General features: G+C 41.3%; 1 protein-coding gene across 1 annotated transcript; it reads right to left on the reverse strand.

Moving 5' to 3' along the window:
- Positions 1-16779: 16779 nt before the first annotated feature.
- On the reverse strand, positions 16780-19680 carry LOC103697617 (uncharacterized). Its single transcript, XM_088724172.2, has one exon. The coding sequence runs from the start codon at positions 19398-19400 to the stop codon at positions 18276-18278; it is 1125 nt and encodes a 374-aa protein (XP_088580298.2). The 5' UTR covers positions 19401-19680; the 3' UTR covers positions 16780-18275.
- Between the last annotated feature and the right edge of the window lie 452 nt (positions 19681-20132).

The following is a 20132-nucleotide window of genomic DNA, read 5'->3' on the forward strand; positions in this document are numbered from 1 at the left end:
CAACTTGTTGTTTTCACGAGATCACAACGAACTCGGTCGGTTTTCACAGGCTCACCGACTAGAACCACCCGATTGTTTTTCTGGGATCACAATCGAACCCTTACACCGTTGGTTTTAACTTCAGCTCACCAACAAACCTCAACAACCTTGATTCACTCTCCTGATTGAATCAAGTAACAAGAAAACCGTTTGTAAAGAGTACAGAAAAAGCTTCTTAAAAAGCAAATATGAACAATATAAATAGTGTAGAGTTAGAAGCCCTCAAACAGATTTTGGAAGAGGAAGAAGGGGCTTCTCGAACTCTGAGTCTCCTCTTTGAATGCACTGATGATCTGATGTCAGAGGAGAGCCTTGAATGCGAAGGAAATGTTTGTTGGATGGAGTTCAATGCGTTTTTTCCTTCTTTCTCTTGTATTTACTCTTGAGAGCTTTTGGTAGGTGGAAATCCCTTTTTGTTTGAATGGAATAGCTCTCTTCATGTCTACTACTGTTCACTCTGGCTATTTAAGCAGTCCACTTTGAAAACTAGCCGTTAGACACCTTTTTGTGGCCGTTCTGCACAATCTGCAACTCCTGACAGTGTATCCGTTGGCGTCGGAGTCGACTCGCTCGATCTGGAGTCGACTCGGCTGTTGCTGGAGTCGACTCACACTTTACTGGAGACGACTCGCCCACTGTTTAGGATTTGAATTAAAGTGCTGTCCCATTCTGGAGTCGACTCGGCCAACCCTGGAGTCGACTCGCCAATGTCTGGAGATGACTTGGCCCTCCAGAGACGACTCGTTCTCAGGGTTCCAGAGATCTATTTTTCTGTATTTCTTTCTCGAGTTGACTCGGATCATCTTGGAGTCGACTCGGCTCTCAGAGCCCAAAAACTGATCCTCTGTGTTTGGAGTTGAACTGCCTCGGAGTCGACTCGAATTTTGTTGGGGTCGACTCGGCTGACTTGGGAGTCGACTCGGGAGTACTTGGAGTCGGCTCGGCTCTCAGGATCCAAAAACTGTTCCTCTGTGTTTTGAGTTGAACTGCCTCGGAGTCGACTCGCACTTTGTTGGAGTCGACTCGGCTCTCAAAATCCGAAAACTGATCCTCTGTGTTTTGGCTTGAACTGCCTTCTAGTCTTGCTTTCCTCTGAGAGTCGACTCGTACTTAACTAGGAGTCGACTCGCCAAACTTCGGAGTCGACTCGTAACCTTCTAGAGTCGACTCGGTTGCAGGGTCTGAAATACATTGTTCTGTCTTTCTTCTGTTACCCTTTGGAGATGACTCGAAAACGTCGGGAGTCGACTCGGCAACCATCGGAGTCGACTCAAATCCTTCTGGAGTCGACTCGCTGACAGAGTTTGAAAATCAACTTTCTGTCTTTCTGTCAGTTCTCAGTCGGAGTCGATTCGTAGTGTACCGGAGTCGACTCGAGCATGTGCCAGAGCTTCTGAAACACTTGGAGTCGACTCGTAATCTTCCGGAGTCGACTCGAGCTTCATACTTTGGTTCAAACTGAGTTTCATACTTAGCCAAAATGTATTGAACCAAAGCTAGAGACACTTAAACATAAATTCACAAATATTTGGCTGAAACACTAGATTGAATTAATTAGTATAAGATATACTCAAATGCTTTGAGCTCATCAAAATCAAATAGGGTTATAATCAATCACTCCACAATCTCTCCCTTTTTGATGATGACAAAACATTGAGTATTTGTAAAGTGAATTGCTCAACCAAAAGGAGATTTATACTAAAGTTTTGAAATGAATTCAAGTGTCTAGTCATTTAATTTATCCAACATTGAAAGGTGTGAAACAGTAAATCCTGAAGTTAAAGCTCCCCCTTCCATTTGGAATTATATAAGCCTTCATGTCATGCAATTAATTGTTTGGCTTATATGTGTTTAATGAATTTACTTTCTTAAGATTTCAGATTCTCTTCCTTAACATATGCATTCAATTTTGTTTAGATTCTCTGAATTTTCTTTTAATGTCTTGAAGCTTTTGAGCTTAAATTTTTGGTTTTAGAGGAAAAATCTGCCAATTTGTTCTTGAGTATGATTCAACTAATCTCCGAATATCCTTTGAATAGATCTGGAGATTACTCCTTTAGGAGCCCCAACAGAGAGATAATGAGCCTCGAGGTATCGAATCCACTTAGAACAAATTACTTTGTGCTTTAAGAATTTTCTTTTTATTGATTCTCTTTACATTTCAATTTAATATATATTTTCTCCCCCTTTTTGTCATCATAGCAAAAAGGCAGAAAGCACAGAAAAGTACAAAAACTCAAGAATGCACAATTTTGAAAGGAAATTTCTACTCATTGTATTAAATTCAAATTTGAGTACAAGTGTGATTATATATCAAAAGAGTCCTCAAGGGACTGTACATCATAAAAACAGATAAAAATACACTAATTTTTCTTTGTAGTGGAGGATGTGGCTCCCGTTTTCAGTCTACTCATTTGCATGACTAAGTTTATCCTCTCAGAGATGTTCCCTAGCTGCTCGATGATCTCCGAGGTGGCACTAGACTGTATCGTGGTGAGCTGGGTCACACTTTCTTGGAGGATGTCAAGCTTGGAGATCAGCGCATTGGCTAGCCGTTCTGCACCCTGACTCTGGTTGCCTAGCTCATGTCTGATGCTGTCTCGCATCTCCCTTGTGTCGTCCTTGACGTCACTCATGTTCCAGTATTGAGCTTGAACTAGGCTTCGTACATTGAATATTTCCTCCTTCAAATTTACAACCATCTCTGTCATGGCTGCTAAGGAGGGAACTAAATCTGTGGAGGGAGTAGTCTGAGAACCTCGTAGCTCTCTCAGGAGATCATCTCTCAACTCCCTCACTATCTCCTGCCTCAACTCTCGGAGCTGCTCAGAAGATATCCGAACCTCCAGGGGCTGCTGCTGAGAAGGTGGGGCAGTGGAGGTGGAGGGCTCAGTATAGGTAGGAGCAGAGGTGGAAGGAAAGGTGGGAGGAGCTATGTTATGGTCAGGGCTAGGGGAGTGGTGAGTGGTAGGGTCAGATGGTGTGATAGAGGATGGTCTCCGTACCCAAACTCCCTCAACTCTATGAAAGCCCATACGATGGAGAGTCCCCTCACCCATGCGATCTGTATGATGCAGTGAGCGAGAGGGTTCCCTCTCAGGAATAGGAACCTCTAACTCCCTAAAGATGAGAGTGAATAGCATACCGTAAGGAAGACTCAACCTAGGCTTATCTAGGGGTTCACAGATATATTTGTAGATGAGTTTAGAAAAGTTGATAGGAGTGTCCTGGAGTATGTGGAACATCAGTGCTAGGTCTCTCTCTGAAATAAAATCAAACCTTCCCGTTTTGGGGAAGAGAGTTCTAGAGATGACACTTAGGAGAAGCCGCATTTCAGCCGAGCTGATTTGCGAACACCTCCTCTATGGGGGACTGAGGTGGACACCCTAAGATGGCCGTAAGGGCCTCTGTCCTATCGGAGGGGTGTGTGGGAACAATCCCCTCACTCGAGAGATGGAGGACTCGAGCAATGAAGTCCTCCGAGATGAATACAGGGACACTCGCTACGGTTCCCTGGATACCACCACTACCTCGGGCTACAGTCCCATAGAATTCTCTAACTAACCCCGGGTAAGTAGGGAGGTCTAATGAACAGAATAACTCTAACCCTTGAGCCCTGAGACGATGCCCTAGGGTGAACCCTTCCCGGGAGAGGAAGTCAAAGTCGACTTTCCTCCCGGTGGAGACTGCCCTCCCGGCGCACGGACGCGAGGGAACCGGCCTAGGCGAGGAAGGAACCGAAGGTGGTGGCCTCGCGGGTTCATTCCGAGCCTTTGACCGCCGCTCGGCGCCGCTCATGGTGAGGGGTCTCTTCCGGCTTGGGACAACGACTTTCCTAGGCATTTTTGACCTAAATACGGGGGAAGAACAAGAAATAGAAGAAAACTCGACGGAGATGACCTAATATGGGTCGGAGACGAGGTCGGAGACGGCTCTAGGGCTTTTGAACAGTGGCGGCTGAAAATAGAAGTGAAGAGAAAAACATTCCGCTTAGGGTTAAAAGTCGGATTTCCAACCTCGAGTCGACTCCGGTATGTCGCAAGTCGACTCGAACTCGAGTCGACTCCCAAATATGCGCGAGTCAACTCCCCCATGAGCCGACTCTAAAATGTATCCGAGTCGACTCGAACTCTGGCACACAACCAAGAATCTTGTTATTTTCGTGCCAAAAGAGAGAGTTATGGACTTATCTAGGATTTAAGAACTGATTTGATGATCATAGATAAGAAGTCCTATGTCCAACATAAACTAATCCTCAAAATCAATGAACTAGAGGAGAGTATCACTAGAATGGATCAATCACTCCTAACCCTCTTCTTAGTATGCAAAATCGATCTTCACTCAAACGTTTTGTGAAGATATCAGCAAGTTGATCATCAGTACAAACAAATTGAAGTGTCACATCACCATTCAGTACATGATCTCTTATGAAGTGATGTCTTATCTCAATGTGTTTAGTTCTTGAATGCTGAATTAGATTTTTAGTTAGATTAATGGCACTTGTATTATCACAGTTTATGGGAATTTTATCTTGTTTAATGCCATAATCTTCAAGTTGTTGTTTAATCCACAAGATTTGAGCACAACAACTTCCGACAGCAATATATTCGGCTTCCGCCGTAGATAGTGCAACCGAGTTTTGTTTCTTGCTAAACCAAGAGATTAAATTTTCTTCTAAGAATTGACATGACCCGCTGGTGCTTTTTCTATCAAGTTTACAACCAGCAAAGTCTGAATCTGTGTACCTTATTAAGTTTATGCTAGATTCTTTAGAGTACCATAAACCTATATTTTTTGTTCCTATTAGGTATTTAAAAATTCTCTTAACTGCAATTAAATGTGATTCCTTAGGATTAGATTGATATCTAGCACACATGCATACACTAAACATGATATCAGGTCTACTTGCTGTAAGATATAGTAAAGAGCCTATCATACCTCTATACAGCTTTTGATCTATTGATTTACCTGATTCATCCTTATCTAGTTTGCATGATGAGCTCATGGGTGTGCTGATTGGCTTGTTTCCATCCATGTCAAACTTCTTAAGCATCTCCTTGATGTATTTAGCTTGATTGATGAAGATCCCCTCTTTAGATTGTTTGATTTGGAGCCCGAGAAAATAGTTTAGCTCTCCCATCATGCTCATTTCAAATTCACTCTGCATTAAGTCAGCAAATTCTTCGCAGAGGTGATTGTTAGTAGTACCGAAAATAATATCATCTACATAAATCTGCACTACTAACATTTCTTTGTTTTTCTTCTTTAAAAACAGTGTCGTATCAACATTTCCTCTAGAGAATTCATGGTCTAATAGAAATTTGCTAAGTCTTTCATACCATGCTCTAGGGGCTTGTTTTAGACCATAAAGTACTTTGTTTAGTTTATATACATGATTGGGGTATTGATGATTTTCAAAACCAGGAGGTTGTTCTACATAAACCTCCTCATTAATATACCCATTCAAAAAGTCACTTTTTACATCCATTTGAAATAGTTTGAAGTCTTTAGAGCATGCAAATGCTAGTAATAATCTAATTACTTCATGTGTAGCCACAGGAGCAAAGGTTTCATCAAAATCTATACCTTCTTCTTGATTATAGCCCTTTGCTACTAGTCTAGCCTTGTTTCTAACCATAACTCCATTTTCATCAAGTTTGTTTTTATATATCCATTTAGTTCCTATTATTGAGTATTTAGCGGGTCTTTCTACTAAATTCCATACCTTGTTTCTAGTAAATTGGTTTAGTTTTTCTTGCATAGCATTTATCCAATTTACATCATTTTCAACTTCTCCAATGTTTTTAGGTTCTAAGTGTGAAATAAAAGCTAGGTGATTATTTAAGTTCCTAAGAGAAGCTCTAGTTCTAATAGGTTGTGATGGATCATCTAATATTAATTCTTTAGGATGACCGTATGCATACCTCCAAGCCTTTGTAAGCCCATGATCATCAATTACCTCTTGGCTTGTTGAGGTTTCTCCACTTTGCTTCGGTTCATCCTCTTGTAATGTCATATCATCTATCTTTTTCTCAAGTATTCCTGCATCATCATCAAGAGCTACTCTCTTGCTAGAAGAGACATCATTAGTATCATCAAAAACAACATGTATAGACTCTTCAATAACAAAGGTTTTTTTGTTGAAGACTCTATAAGCTTTACTTGATGTAGAATAGCCCAAAAAGATACCTTCATCAGATTTAGAATCAAATTTATCTAAGTTATCTTTGCCATTATTATGAATGAAACATCTACACCCAAAAATATGAAAATAGTTTACTTTGGGCTTTCTATCTCTCCAAAGTTCATAAGGTGTTTTCTTTATAATTGGTCTCAATAAAACTCTATTTAATATATGACATGATGTGTTAATGGCTTCTCCTCAAAAATACTTAGGGAGGTTACTTTTATACAACATGGTTCTAGCCATTTTCTCTAGGGTTCTATTCTTTCTTTCCACAACTCCATTTTGTTGTGGTGTTCTAGGTGCAGAGAAATTATGAGTTATTCTCTTTTTACTACAGAATTCATCAAATAGATGATTTTCAAATTCTGTTTCATGATCACTTCTAATAGCTATGACTGAAGCATTTCTTGCATTAGTTACTTCCTTATGAAATTTCTTAAATACAGAAAATGCTTCATCTTTATGAGCTAAAAACATGACCCAAGTATATCTAGAAAAATCATCTACAATAACAAGACCATATTTATTTCCACCAAGACTTGTGGTTCTAGTTGGTCCAAATAGATCCATGTGTAGTAGTTCAAGAGGTCTAGAGGTAAAGACACAATTTATGGATTTAAAAGAGCTCCTAGATTATTTGCCATATTGACATGCTTCACAAATTTTATTTTTCTTAAATTTTAGTTTTGGCAAACCTATTACAGAATCTCTTTTAACTAACTTAGATATTGTATCCATACTTGCATGACCTAATTTACGGTGCCATAACCAACTTGCATCATCAACCTTAGTATCACTAGCTACTAAGCAAGGACTGTTTTTAGCAAGGTCTTCAAGATCTACTACATAGACGTTACCACATCTAATTCCTTTAAATACTAATCCATTGTCAATTGAGTTGGTTATGATGCATAAAGATGGCTTAAACAAAACATCAAAACCTCTATCACATAATTGACTAACGCTAAGTAGGTTATGCTTAAGACCATCTACAAATCGTACATTATCAACGAAGGTTGAAAAGATAATTTGTACTTTACCTATACCAACGATGTGACTTTGGTTATTGTCTCCAAATGTCACAGCACCTCCCTTCTTAGGCTCTAAGGTGAAGAATTGCTCCTTGTCACCTGTCATGTGTCTTGAGCAGCCACTATCCAAATACCAACAGTTTTTGTCGACTTTGGCTGCAAGACACTCCTACACAAGGAAATCATACAATTTTAGGTACCCAAGTTTTTTTGGGTCCTTCAAGGTTAGTAATGTTGGTTCCTTTTGGAACCCAAATCTTTTTAATTTTTCTTTTAGCTTCTGCTTTTCTATGGTCACACACATTAGCTTTATGTCCTACTTTTCCACAGCAAAAACAGGTTATATTCTTAGTTTTACTTTCTCCTGCTTTCACAAAGAAATTTTTAAGGAGCTTTTGCTTATTATTAGGTTTATACCCTAAACCAGCTCGATTAAACACAGCTCGTTGATTGTTAAGTATCATTTCCAATTTTTCAGAACTATATGTAAACTTTTCAACAATAGGTTTGCATTTTTCAAGCTTTTGTGTTAACTTTTGTTTTTCTGTTTTTAGTATGTTTAAGTCTTTTGTGAGATTATCTTTTAAAGTTTGTTTACCGTTTTTAAGTTCTGAAATTTTCTTGGTTAGTTTTTCGTTATCTTTAAATAAGGTATTAGTTTTTTGAATTAACATTTGGTTGCTTGTTTTAAGTTCTAAATTTTCTTTAATGATAAAATCCTTGTCCTTAATTAATTTATCATACTTATGTAAGTGAGATTGATTAGTTAGTTTTAGTTCTTTATTCTTAAGATTTATTATCTTATATTCATCCATTAGTTCATTAAAAGCATCATACAATTTATCAAAGGTAAAATCTAAATGCGTTTCAGATGTTACCTCATTTTCATTTGCCATAAAACAGAAGTTGGCCTTTTCCTCTTGTTCCTCATCCGATGATGATGATGATGAATCGGAGTCTGTCAGGGTGGTGACAAGAGCTTTCTTCTTCTTGTGCTTGATGCTCTTCTTCAGTAATGGACAGTCGATTCTGAAATGTCCCAGTTTCTTGCACTCATAGCAACCGATTCCCTCACTTTCCCTTTCATTACCTTTGTCCTTGTTGTAGAAATTTGAGGGACCTCTCTTCTGATGAAAGGACTTCTTCCGATTGATGAACTTTCTGAACTTTCGCACGAGAAGAGCCTCATCATCATCTCCCTCATTGTCTTCTACTTCGCTGCTGCTACTGCAAGATGGATCTTTGTTAGAAGAAGTAGATTTGAGGGCTATTACCTTTTTATTATGAGAGGATTCTTCTTCGCTGTGTTGTTTCATTGTGAGCTCATGCGTCATCAGGGATCCAAGAAGCTCCTCGAGTGGCAGCTTGTTTAAGTCCTTGGCTTCTTGGATTGCCGTTACCTTGGCTTTCCATGACCTTGGCAAAGATCGAAGAATTTTCCTGACAAGGTCACTGTTAGCATAACTTTTGTCAAGGCTTTTTAGACCATTGACAATATCAGTAAATCTAGTAAACATGCAAGTGATAGCTTCATTAGAATCCATTGTAAATAGTTCATACTTATGAACTAGTATGTTTATTTTGGATTCCTTGACTTGATTCGTGCCCTCGTGGGTCACTTCAAGTCTGTCCCATATTTCTTTTGCAGAACTGCAAGTAGAGACTCTATTGAATTCATTACGGTCTAAGGCACAATAAAGCACATTCATTGCTTTGGCATTTAGTTGTGCCTTCCTTCTATCATTGTCATCCCAATCTTTTTCAAGCTTGGGAATAGTAATGTTATCTACAAAAATAGAAGGAATGTATGGTCCATTAACTATGATACACCAAATCTCATAGTCTTGGGCTTGGATAAATATTTTTATCCTAATCTTTCAATATGCGTAGTCGGTTCCATTGAAGAATGGAGGCCTATTGGTGGATTGTCCCTCAATAAGTGAAGATCCAAAAGGGGTTGTCATTTTGATCTTTTACTCTTTTGATAGAAGAGCTCCTGCTCTGATACCACTTGTTGCCCAAGAAGACAACCCAAGAGGGGGGGTGAATTGGGTTTTAAGTAATAATTGCAAATTAAAACTTAATGAGTAACTAATTAATATTATTGCAGGCTGACTAATTAGATTACTAGTTGTAGTGAGTGGAGAGGATGGAAGAGACAATAAACCAATTACAAACACAAGAGGTTTTATAGTGGTTCGGAGCTAACCCTTACTCCTACGTCCACTCCCCAAGCTTCACTTGGGAGTTCACTATAATCCCTAGGATTACAGCCGGATGTTTTACAATTTCACAACCCAACTTGTTGTTTTCACGAGATCACAACGAGCTCGGTCGGTTTTCACAGGCTCACCGACTAGAACCACCCGATTGTTTTTCTAGGATCACAATCGAACCCTTACACCGTTGGTTTTAACTTCAGCTCACCAACAAACCTCAACAACCTTGATTCACTCTCCTGATTGAATCAAGTAACAAGAAAACTGTTTGTAAAGAGTACAGGAAAAGCTTCTTAAAAAGCAAATATGAACAATATAAATAGTGTAGAGTTAGAAGCCCTCAAACAGATTTTGAAAGAGGAAGAAGGGGCTTCTCGAACTCTGAGTCTCCTCTTTGAATGCACTGATGATCTGATGTCAGAGGAGAGCCTTGAATGCGAAGGAAACGTTTGTTGGATGGAGTTCAATGCGCTTTTTCCTTCTTTCTCTTGTATTTACTCTTGAGAGCCTTTGGTAGGTGGAAATCCCTTTTTGTTTGAATGGAATAGCTCTCTTCATGTCTACTACTGTTTACTCTGGCTATTTAAGCAGTCCACTTTGAAAACTAGCCGTTAGACACCTTTTTGTGGCCGTTTTGCACAATCTGCAACTCCTGACAGTGTATCCGTTGGGGTCGAAGTCGACTTGCTCGATCTGGAGTCGACTCGGCTGTTGCTGGAGTCGACCCACACTTTACTGGAGACGACTCGCCCACTATTCAGGATTTGAATTAAAGTGCTGTCCCGTTCTGGAGTCGACTCGGCCAACCCTGGAGTCGACTCGCCAATGTCTGGAGATGACTCGGCCCTCCGGAGACGACTCGTTCTCAGGGTTCCAGAGATCTATTTTTCTGTATTTCTTTCTCGAGTCGACTCGGCTCTCAGAGCCCGAAAACTGATCCTCTGTGTTTGGAGTTGAACTGCCTCGGAGTCGACTCGGATTTTGTTGGGGTCGACTCGGCTGACTTGGAGTCGACTCGGCTCTCAGGATCCGAAAACTGTTTCTCTGTATTTTGAGTTGAACTGCCTCGGAGTCGACTCGCACTTTGTTGGAGTCGACTCGGCTCTCAGAATCCGAAAATTGATCCTCTGTGTTTTGGCTTGAACTGCCTTCTAGTCTTGCTTTCCTCTGAGAGTCGACTCATACTTAACTAGGAGTCGACTCGCCAAACTTCGGAGTCGACTCGTACTTAACTAGGAGTCGACTCGCCAAACTTCAGAGTCGACTCGTAACCTTCTGGAGTCGACTCGGTTGCAGGGTCTGAAATACATTGTTCTGTCTTTCTTCTGTTACCCTTTGGAGACGACTCGGAAATATCGGGAGTCGACTCGGCAACCATCGGAGTCGACTCGAACCCTTCTGAAGTCGACTCGCTGACAGGGTCTGAAAATCAACTTTCTGTCTTTCTGTCAGTTCTCAGTCGGAGTCGACTCGTAGTGTACCGGAGTCGACTCGAGCATGTGCCAGAGCTTCTGAAACACTTGGAGTCGACTCGTAATCTTCCGGAGTCGACTCGAGCTTCATACTTTAGTTCAAACTGAGTTCCATACTTAGCCAAAATGTATTGAACCAAAGCTAGAGACACTTAAACATAAATTCACAAATATTTGGCTGAAACACTAGATTGAATTCATTAGTATAAGATATACTCAAATGCTTTGAGCTCATCAAAATCAAATAGGGTTATAATCAATCACTCCACAAGTCGACCCCACCTTGAGTCGACCCAAACTGAACATGAGTCGACCCAAAGGCTGTATCATTCAAAAACTGGTTCTCTGAAATCTCTGAAAGGGTCGACCCCAATGGAATTTGAGTCGACTCAACTGAACCTTGAGTCGATCCAAAAAAAGTTGAGTCGACCCAAGTGAAAAACGGCTGAAATGCAAGGTTCTGTGTTTCCTGAGAGGGCCGACCCCAATGTAGCATGAGTCAACCCCAGTGAAAGTTGGGTCGACCCTAGAAAAGCTTGAGCCGACCCAAGTCTGATGAACAGTGGTTTGAGTCGACCCCAGGAAAGTTTGGGTCGACCCAAGCACGGGCAGAAGCATAATGGCTAGTTGTGCAGAAGTGCTTTTTGGACTCCCAACAGCTATAAACGGCTAGTTTCTTCAATCCAACGGTCAGGAAGGACTTTTTGGAGGTTGGAGAAGTATTTAAGAGGGAGTATTCATCAGAGAAAGCAAGCTTTTGAAAATCATCAAGTCCATTCAAGAGAAAATCCTAGCAAGGCAAGCTTCATTCAATTGCTTCATTCAAGAGCCAAAAGAAAGTGGTTGAGCAGATTCCAAAAGACATTAAGAGCTCCACCAATCCTTGAAGAGTGAAGCAATCTTGACAAAGAAGAGAAGAGGCTTATTAAAGCGATAACTATATTCTAAACTCTTCTTTGTAGCTTATAATTATTTTATTTGCTCACTTAGGAGCTTTAGTTCCTTGTTCTTTATTCTTGTTGTAAGGTTTGTTGGTAAGCCCGTAAAACCAACATTATAGGTTTGTTGGTGAGCCCGTAAAACCAACAGTATATGTTTGTTGGTGAACCCGTAAAACCAATGGTATAGGTTTGTTGGTGAACCCGTAAAACCAACGGTATAGGTTTGTTGGTGCGCCCGTAAAACCAACGGTATAGGTTTGTTGGTGCGCCCGCAAAACCAATATAGGTTATTGGTGATCCCGGAAAACCAAATTATAAAGGTTTTGGATTGTGAGCCCGAAAAACAATCCTACTGTAATCTGAGGGATTATAGTAAAATTTCCAAGGGGACGCTTGGAGAGTGGACGTAGGTGCCTTGGGGTGCACCGAACCACTATATATCATGGTGTTTGTGTTGTGGATTCACTTGTGATTATTCTTGCATTATCTTTTATTTTTGCGATAGTTTAATTCATTGAAGTAATTTAAGAAAGCATTCACCGCACTCCACTAAGGATATTTTTAAAGCACTAAAAATTTAGAAAAATCCAATTCACCCCCCCTCTTGGGTTGTCACCTTGGGCAACAGTACACTTCTTTGCTATAACTAGGCCTTTGGTCCTACTCTTTGGTGTTTATCCTTCTTGTTCTTGACTAGTCGTACCTCTTCCCGATCTCCTTTCACTTATCGTGGCAAGTAACATTGAGTATTGGTCGAAGCAACTAGCTTGTTTTGATTCACTGACTTCTAACTGGTTTTCCAAGTTAGAATACCATCATAAATCGTGACATCCACATAAACATGTTGTGTTGCCGAATTGAAATACGGTCACTAATGGCTTGCCATTTGGTTCAAAGGTTCTAAATTGGGAAGTCAACATTTCATCAATCAGCCTTTGACTAATCTTGTCTCTTTACTTTCTTCAAACTAGTTCAAGTGGGCCTCACCTCAGCACTAGGGATGTTACACTCGGTCTACCTCGTTGTAATTGATAACAATGTGTAGCGAGTAGACTTGAGGTCTTGGTGAGCTATCAACAGTGAAGGACTATATTAGCTTAGGTCCAAAGTAAAGTAACCTTGAGGATATAGCTTAAGAAGGACTGTATTTTATCATGCTACTAGTAATCCTTATATATTTCTACTTTTGGATCAAACAAACCTTCCGGAGATATAAATATCGGCTACAAAATTTCTCACCCATAATCTACATGGGGTTCTCCAACTTCATGTAATGCCAGGTATCAGTTTGAATTGACTCTTATGTTGTTATACTGCCCCCAGCATATGGGTCTAATATGTGTGACATCTGAGGAATGTGTAGTGGCTTCTATGGACATGGTTGTCCCTCAGTTCTCTTGATTGGAATGGGCTGCATTGTAGGGCGATAGCACTGCCTCCTTCCATCCTTTTCCACTTAGGAAAAATGAGCTTTGATAATAAAGATCCGTGTCAACGGAGGTTCACCGACATCGCCAACAATGATCTATAAAGTACTGAACTGATGGCTCCAAGTACCAGTCCAGTGCTGACTGAAATACCAATTTTTTATTTAGTCTGATGTAATCCTATAGTCACTAGTAGGATTTCAACCCTGCCTCAACATATATAGCTCAAAAACTCCATACAATAGTCTTTAGCCTCTTCCTCTTGATAGGCCGAAATTTAAGAGATGGATGTCTTGATAGCCTCAGCAATCTCGTGCTATGGCAATAGAAAAATCAAATTAAATGCCATGAGGATAGGATCTGCTAATTCCTCCATAGTCTAGATTGGAACATATTATGGCACACCATACCTACTTTCAATAATAGAAGCAAGTGTATTGACTTGTTCCAGTATTAACACCAAAAAAGCAGTATACTGCTCTAAGAGTGGTCCAAGTATGACAATCACTTTTGTTGTAGTTGCTTGATCTCCTTTCGCGTGACTTGATGGTAGCTACACAATGGTCCCATCATGGTGCCAAAAGCTTATTGCTGCCCTTTCCGCTCCATTTCATTCCAAGCAAGCTAGAAAACTCGGTTGGTTGGGGCATAGGGTGTACTGTCAAGCTTGCTTGACAAAGGAGAGATGACTATGTAGGCATGCTAACGACATTGGGCTAGTTAGAAGGATGTTGATTGAAGAGAGTCTAGAGCATGGTCTAGATACCTTGACCTTCGAAGACTTTTACTATTATCATGCCATGTACCATCCAAAAGAGATAAAATTAGCCAGGAATATCATGCGGGGCTACGGTAGAGGGATGTAGCACCGCATTATAGTAAAAGGATATAACATTGGGCTATGGTAAGGATGTAGAATTGGGCTACAGAAGATAAACTAAGTTATGCCTACTCACATAATAAAAAAATAGAACAAAAATGAAGTAATAGGTTTGAATTGATTGTCAAAGATTTTTTCTATAGAGTATAAATCCAATATTTATACTGATACATAATAACTGTTCACTCTGATAATTGTTATCCACTTTCTCCCCTATTACCTATTTTGATAACTATCTCTGATTGCCTTTCACCACTACACGATCATTGTGATGGCCACTCTGTACTAACTGTCAGACTGATACTAATATTTCATTGGCCTTGCCATATCATAATCTTCCTTTGGCCTATTCTAACATGACTTATTATGTTGGCCTTCTTTAATCATCCTATAGCATAATCGTTGTGTTGGAACAATCTTGAGACCAATTCACCCACCTTGCATTGCGGTCTATCATGGCTATCTTGGTTTTCCAATCCTTTAGCCTAACCCTCCAAACTTGATGTAATTTATCATGGCCGAACTCCATCAAATCTAGAGAGGATTGCATGACTTTCGCCAATTTGACTTTATCAAACCTAGTTCATATGGCACTTGTTGATTGCTATTTTCTAGATTGTTGAGATGTGGCATGAGTAGATGGTCATTTAGATTTCTAGCCCAATCTATATCTAAGAGGATGTAGAGCAAAGTGGATTACCTTTTAAAGTACAGGCCAAAATTAATTCTTTGCTTTAAATAGTAAAGGAGGTGCTTAACGGCTTTGCATGGAACCTTAGTTGGATAGTAATTAATCTTAATTGACTACATTAGCAATATGTAGTCTAGGTCATGTTAGATATTGAAGAGCTGCAACAATATTACTTTATTTATTAGGATTTGAGCATGGATTTCCATCACGCAAGGAGAGTTAAGAGCTAGAAGCCATGGAGATGGAAATAGGTTTTGCACCATCCAACTTTGCTCATTCTAAATGATTAAACATATATTTTGATTATATTAGCACAAGACCTGAAAATGATGAGGCAGCCTCAATGCCAAGGAAATACCGAAGTTGGTCTAGATCATTCATAGAAATTCATACTAAAAAGCAGTAAAGATATGATTGATGGCAGCATGAGTGATGCCTGTGTGGCTATGAGCATATTATCATCAATGTAGACAGGCAAAATTATGATGTAAGAAGTCCGGTTGATAAAAGGTGAATGATCTATGGTAGAACCAAAAACCCCCAAGTTTATGAAGATAATACCGAGTCATGGGAACCAAGCTCTTGGAGCTTGTTTAAAACATATAAGAGCAAGCAGACATAGTGAGGCCTATTTGGATCAATGCCCGGTGGTTACTTCTATGCACAATCTCATCAAGATGGCCATGTAAGAAGGCATTTTTGATGTCCAATTATTATGGGCCATCTAACAAGGACTGCAACTGCCAAAAGACTAGATGTATACCCATAGTCAGTGCCTTTCTGTTGATTGAAGTCCATAACAACAAGCTAGGGTTTATAGCAATCAATGGTATCGTTAGGCTCTCTCTTTTTTTTTGGTGAAAGCGGCAATTCATATAGCTCTAACGTGAGAGTATATCCTGCCAAATCAGAAGAAGAAAAAAAATACAATGGGGGTGGGAGCTCTACTGTGGAAGTCCAACAGATCTCCCCGGAATGCCATGCAACATAAAAGGCGACCCAGTCTGCTGCTCTGTTCGCCTCTTGGAATACATGTACTGCCTCAAACTCGTCCATCTCCAAAGCCAGCCTGTGAGTCTCATGGATAAGAGGATGACCATCACCATACCTTTTTGCATCCCGGATCTAATCGATAACTATAGATGAATCCACCTCGAGGTGCACCCGCCCAGCACCGAGCACCAGCCTTGCATAGGATATGCCCTCCCAAGCTGCTCGCAGCTCTGCCCCAACTACTGTGAGCCCTGGCGTACACCGGCCACCCGCTGCAACCAGTCGCCGAAGGTGATCTCTAATGACAAATCCAACCCCTCCGAACCTTCCATCCAACGCCACGCTACCATCAAAGTTCACCTTGAGATGACCAAGAGGTAGGGGCACCCAAAAAGCAACAGCAAACCTAGTGGCACAACCACCACCATCCTCGCAAAGAACCTCCTGCCCTCAAACAATCGCGCATTCCGGTCTAACTAAATGTAGTAAGCTAGATATGCTCTAAGTATCCCTGCCTGAGCAAACCTAGGGCTCCGCACAGATACTCTCAGCAGATGTAACAAATCCTGTGCCGATTCCACCGAACAAGGAAGAGGGGCAGGTGAATCATTAGACTCTTTGATCTTATAGATCCATTTGCAGCCAACTATATGGCATGAGACGGTGGAATATCACTAAGCTGAGTTCCATTGGCTCAGTCTAATAATAGGTATTCAAGCTTGATAATAGGAGACACATCCAAACTCGAGTTGAGTTTGATAGGTATTCAAGCTTAGCACAATAAAATAAAGACCTTGAGTGAACTAAGCTTAAGTTTCTATTTATCTTTACAAATCAAATATCTCGGTTTGGCTTGTCCATTATTTAGGCTGGGTTTGTTTGTTCTTTGATCTTTGCACTTGGTCAGCTCTGTTTATTTGCAACTTTAATAAGCCAGTGCAAGTACTATACTTGTTGGGGATCACATTAATCGTATAATGTAGCATTTACTAATAATCTGAAAATTTGGTTGAATTCTAGTTCCTTGAGTTTTTTTTATTAAAAAAGAAAAATAGTATTGGCTCAGTTTGGTGACTGAGCATCAGTCTAGTAATCTTTTTAGTTGCACTTTCTTGGAAAATAAGAAAGAATAAAAATTCCTTTAAGGTGCTTATTCCGCCTTCCATCAGCCATACACTCTTTTGAGCACTACATTAAATCACTTTTTCAGAAGAATAAAAGGTGTTTCTAGGAAGTGAATGCATCTACCTAATCCACTTTTTGAACTTAATTCATATATATTTTAGGGGAACTTAATGACCAACCCCAATGTAAACCTGTGGCAAAGTGTGGCAAGGGATGGAAGAGGGATTGGATATTAAAAGACCAATCAACAAGTCCTTTCCTTCCACAGCTCGATAGAGAAACCGCATGTTAAATTCCTATTTATTTTACTTATATAACGAGATTAAAAAATTAATCCTGTTTTTGTCCCTCTAACCTAATCCATTTAATCCAATAATTTGGCATTTCCAAACAATTAGTTTTGTTTGTCATTTACCATCTCTCACTACCAAGCTCCTGCTGAAACTTACCCTCTTTTTTCACATTGAACCCCCCGTCGATATATCTTTTATCCATTACATGAGCAACGCCCAGTCTACCATACCTACAGCCATCACCTAGAGTTGATCATAGGTCAATTTGGACATAAAACATATCAAATTTTAAATAAATTCAATCCAAAATCTAACTAAAAATGAATATAGTTTAGATGAGAGGGTTAACTCATAATCAGCTGTGCTACTAACTAAGAATAAATAACAAGAACCTCACCTACTAACAAGACAGTAACATTTCTTTTAGACAAAGATGTTTAGCCCTCTCAATCTACATTTTTTTACACAAAAGACTCGTTAGCTTCACCCAAAAAAGAAACCAAAAAATATGGTCACCTCAGAAAAAAAAACTTCTTATTTGGTTGAAGTTTTCAAAAAATAAAAAAACAAAAAGTAGTATTTTTATAAAAATAAAATTTTTATTTTTAATAAAAAATTCATAAAAGATATATTAAAAAATACTTCCAACCATTGAGAATTAAAATTTCTTTATCCTTCAAAATTTTTCTTAAACCATCAAAATTTATTGGTAGATCTTTCTATTTATTAAAAATATAATAAATATTTTATATAACTTTTAGATACTTAACTAAACATATACTATTTTAGAATGTGCCGATCAATCAAACTTACTAAAACTATTTTTTCAGACTTTATGTTCTTAGGAATCATTTTTTAGATAAAATATTTATCTAAAAGAAATTTTTTCCTACCAAAAATGCTTGCCCCTTTCAAACTCTGTTCGACAAAGGCGCCGTATTCTGACAAATTTTTTTTTAAAAAAAAAACAAAAAAGATCAGGAGCAGACGGGGCAGAGCATACACCCATTCTCATTACAGTCAGGACATCTCACCACCTTGCCTTTCCCAGGCTTCCCACCTTCCTTCTCCTCCGCCACTGGCACCGCCGCCACCACCATCTTCCGGCTGCCGCTGCACTGGAAACACGGCAGAAACCTCACCCCGCCGCACCTGTCGCAGACTCCACCGCCGCCGCCGCCCCGGGGCGCCCTCGGCAGCCCCTCCAGCAGTCCCACCAGCCCCCCTTCCTCATGGACTCTGAGCACCGCCTCCTTCCCGCCGATGTCCCTCCCCTTCACAAACAGCCTCGGCACGGCCGGCCTCTGCGCCCCTCTCCCCTTCATCAGCTCCTGAAGCTCCTCCCGGAATCCCAAGTCCATGGACACGTCCCGCTCGCGGACCCACACCCCGAGCCCCTCCACCACCGCCCGCACCGCGTTGCAGTCCTCGAACGTCTTCCGCACCACCCGAAGCGTCGTCGTGTACAGCACCGCCGCCTGCGCCCCGCCCGGAGGGCACCTCTTCTCGAACATCTCCAGCAAGTACCTCACCGGACGCTGGCCAGCGTTGAGTGGCCGGAGGACGTTGAACTTCCGCTGGGGATCGGAGAAGCGGAGAGAGCGGTGGGGGTTCTCCTTTCCAGGAGAAGACGGGGAGGGGATGGGAGAGGGGGCAAGGGGGGGCTTGGTAGGGGTGGTGGAGTCGAGGCCGGCCATGAGCTCCCAGGAGTTGATGAACTTCCGCTGGGGATCGGAGAAGCGGAGAGAGCCGTGGGGGTTTTCCTTTCCAGGAGAAGAAGGGGAGGGGAAGGGAGAGGGGGGAAGGGGGGTCTTGGTTGGGGTAATGGAGTCGAGGCCGGCCATGAGCTCCCAGGAGTTGATGACCTCGGGCTCGGAGAGGGTGGTGGGGAGGAAGCGGCGGGTGTAGGAGGGGGCAGACGGAGGTGGAGGTGTCGGCGGCGGAGGAGGTGGTGGTGTTGGTGGAGTTTGGGAAGGCGGTTGGTCGAGGGTGGTGAGGAGGCCGTAGGTGGTGGAGGTGAGGGAGACGATATGGTGGCCGAGGGAGGGGCCGCCGACGATTCGGTCCTCGTCTTCGAGGAAGGCGGAGGAGACGCAACCCATGGCTGGCTAAGTGGCTTTCTACCTATCTATCTGCGAAGCATGGAAAGAAAGTGGTGGGAGGGAAGGGACATTTCAAAGTTTCAAACAAAAGTTTCAGACAAGCTTTCTGAAAGGGAGAAAGATGGGATTTCGGACGATTCGGTTGGAGAAATTTAACGAGTCTGCGGACACTGGACGGTGGCGTGACTCACGAAAAAGGATTTTTGTTCTTATTTTTAAATCGAGTTTATACTGTTTGTTGCAGAGGAACAGTGTTCGCGGTGGGAATATTCAAAATTATCTGGGTCGGTATGAGGTTTGAATTTTTTTTTTTTTTAATCGGCTTCTCACTATACACGTCGGTGAGAGAGCCCCCACAGCAATCACAAGACAAAACACGATCTAATGCCTACGGCACACGATTGTAAGTACCCCAAAATAGATATCCAAAATGATGGATTGCATAGGAAGCGACCCAGTCCGCAGCACTGTTCGCCTTCCGAAAAATATGCGAAGCCCGAAATACATCTAACTCCTCCCCCATGCTCCAAATGTCTCGGAGTAGCGGGTGCAGATCCGGCCTAGCCTGTCGGCACCTAATCCAGTCGACCACTTGTGGATGAGTCGCCCTCTAAGAGTATCCGTCGAACACCCAGGTGTGCTCTAGCATAGTTGAGACCCTCCCATGCCGCGTGCAGCTCTGCCACAGGAACTGACCCGTCAAAAGTACGCCGACCCCCGACTATGATCAAT

The sequence above is a fragment of the Phoenix dactylifera genome, chromosome 6 (genome assembly GCF_051530095.1).
Source record: "Phoenix dactylifera cultivar Ajwa chromosome 6, Ajwa_hap1_PhDact_Kaust_v1.1, whole genome shotgun sequence".
Taxonomy (NCBI): domain Eukaryota; kingdom Viridiplantae; phylum Streptophyta; class Magnoliopsida; order Arecales; family Arecaceae; genus Phoenix; species Phoenix dactylifera.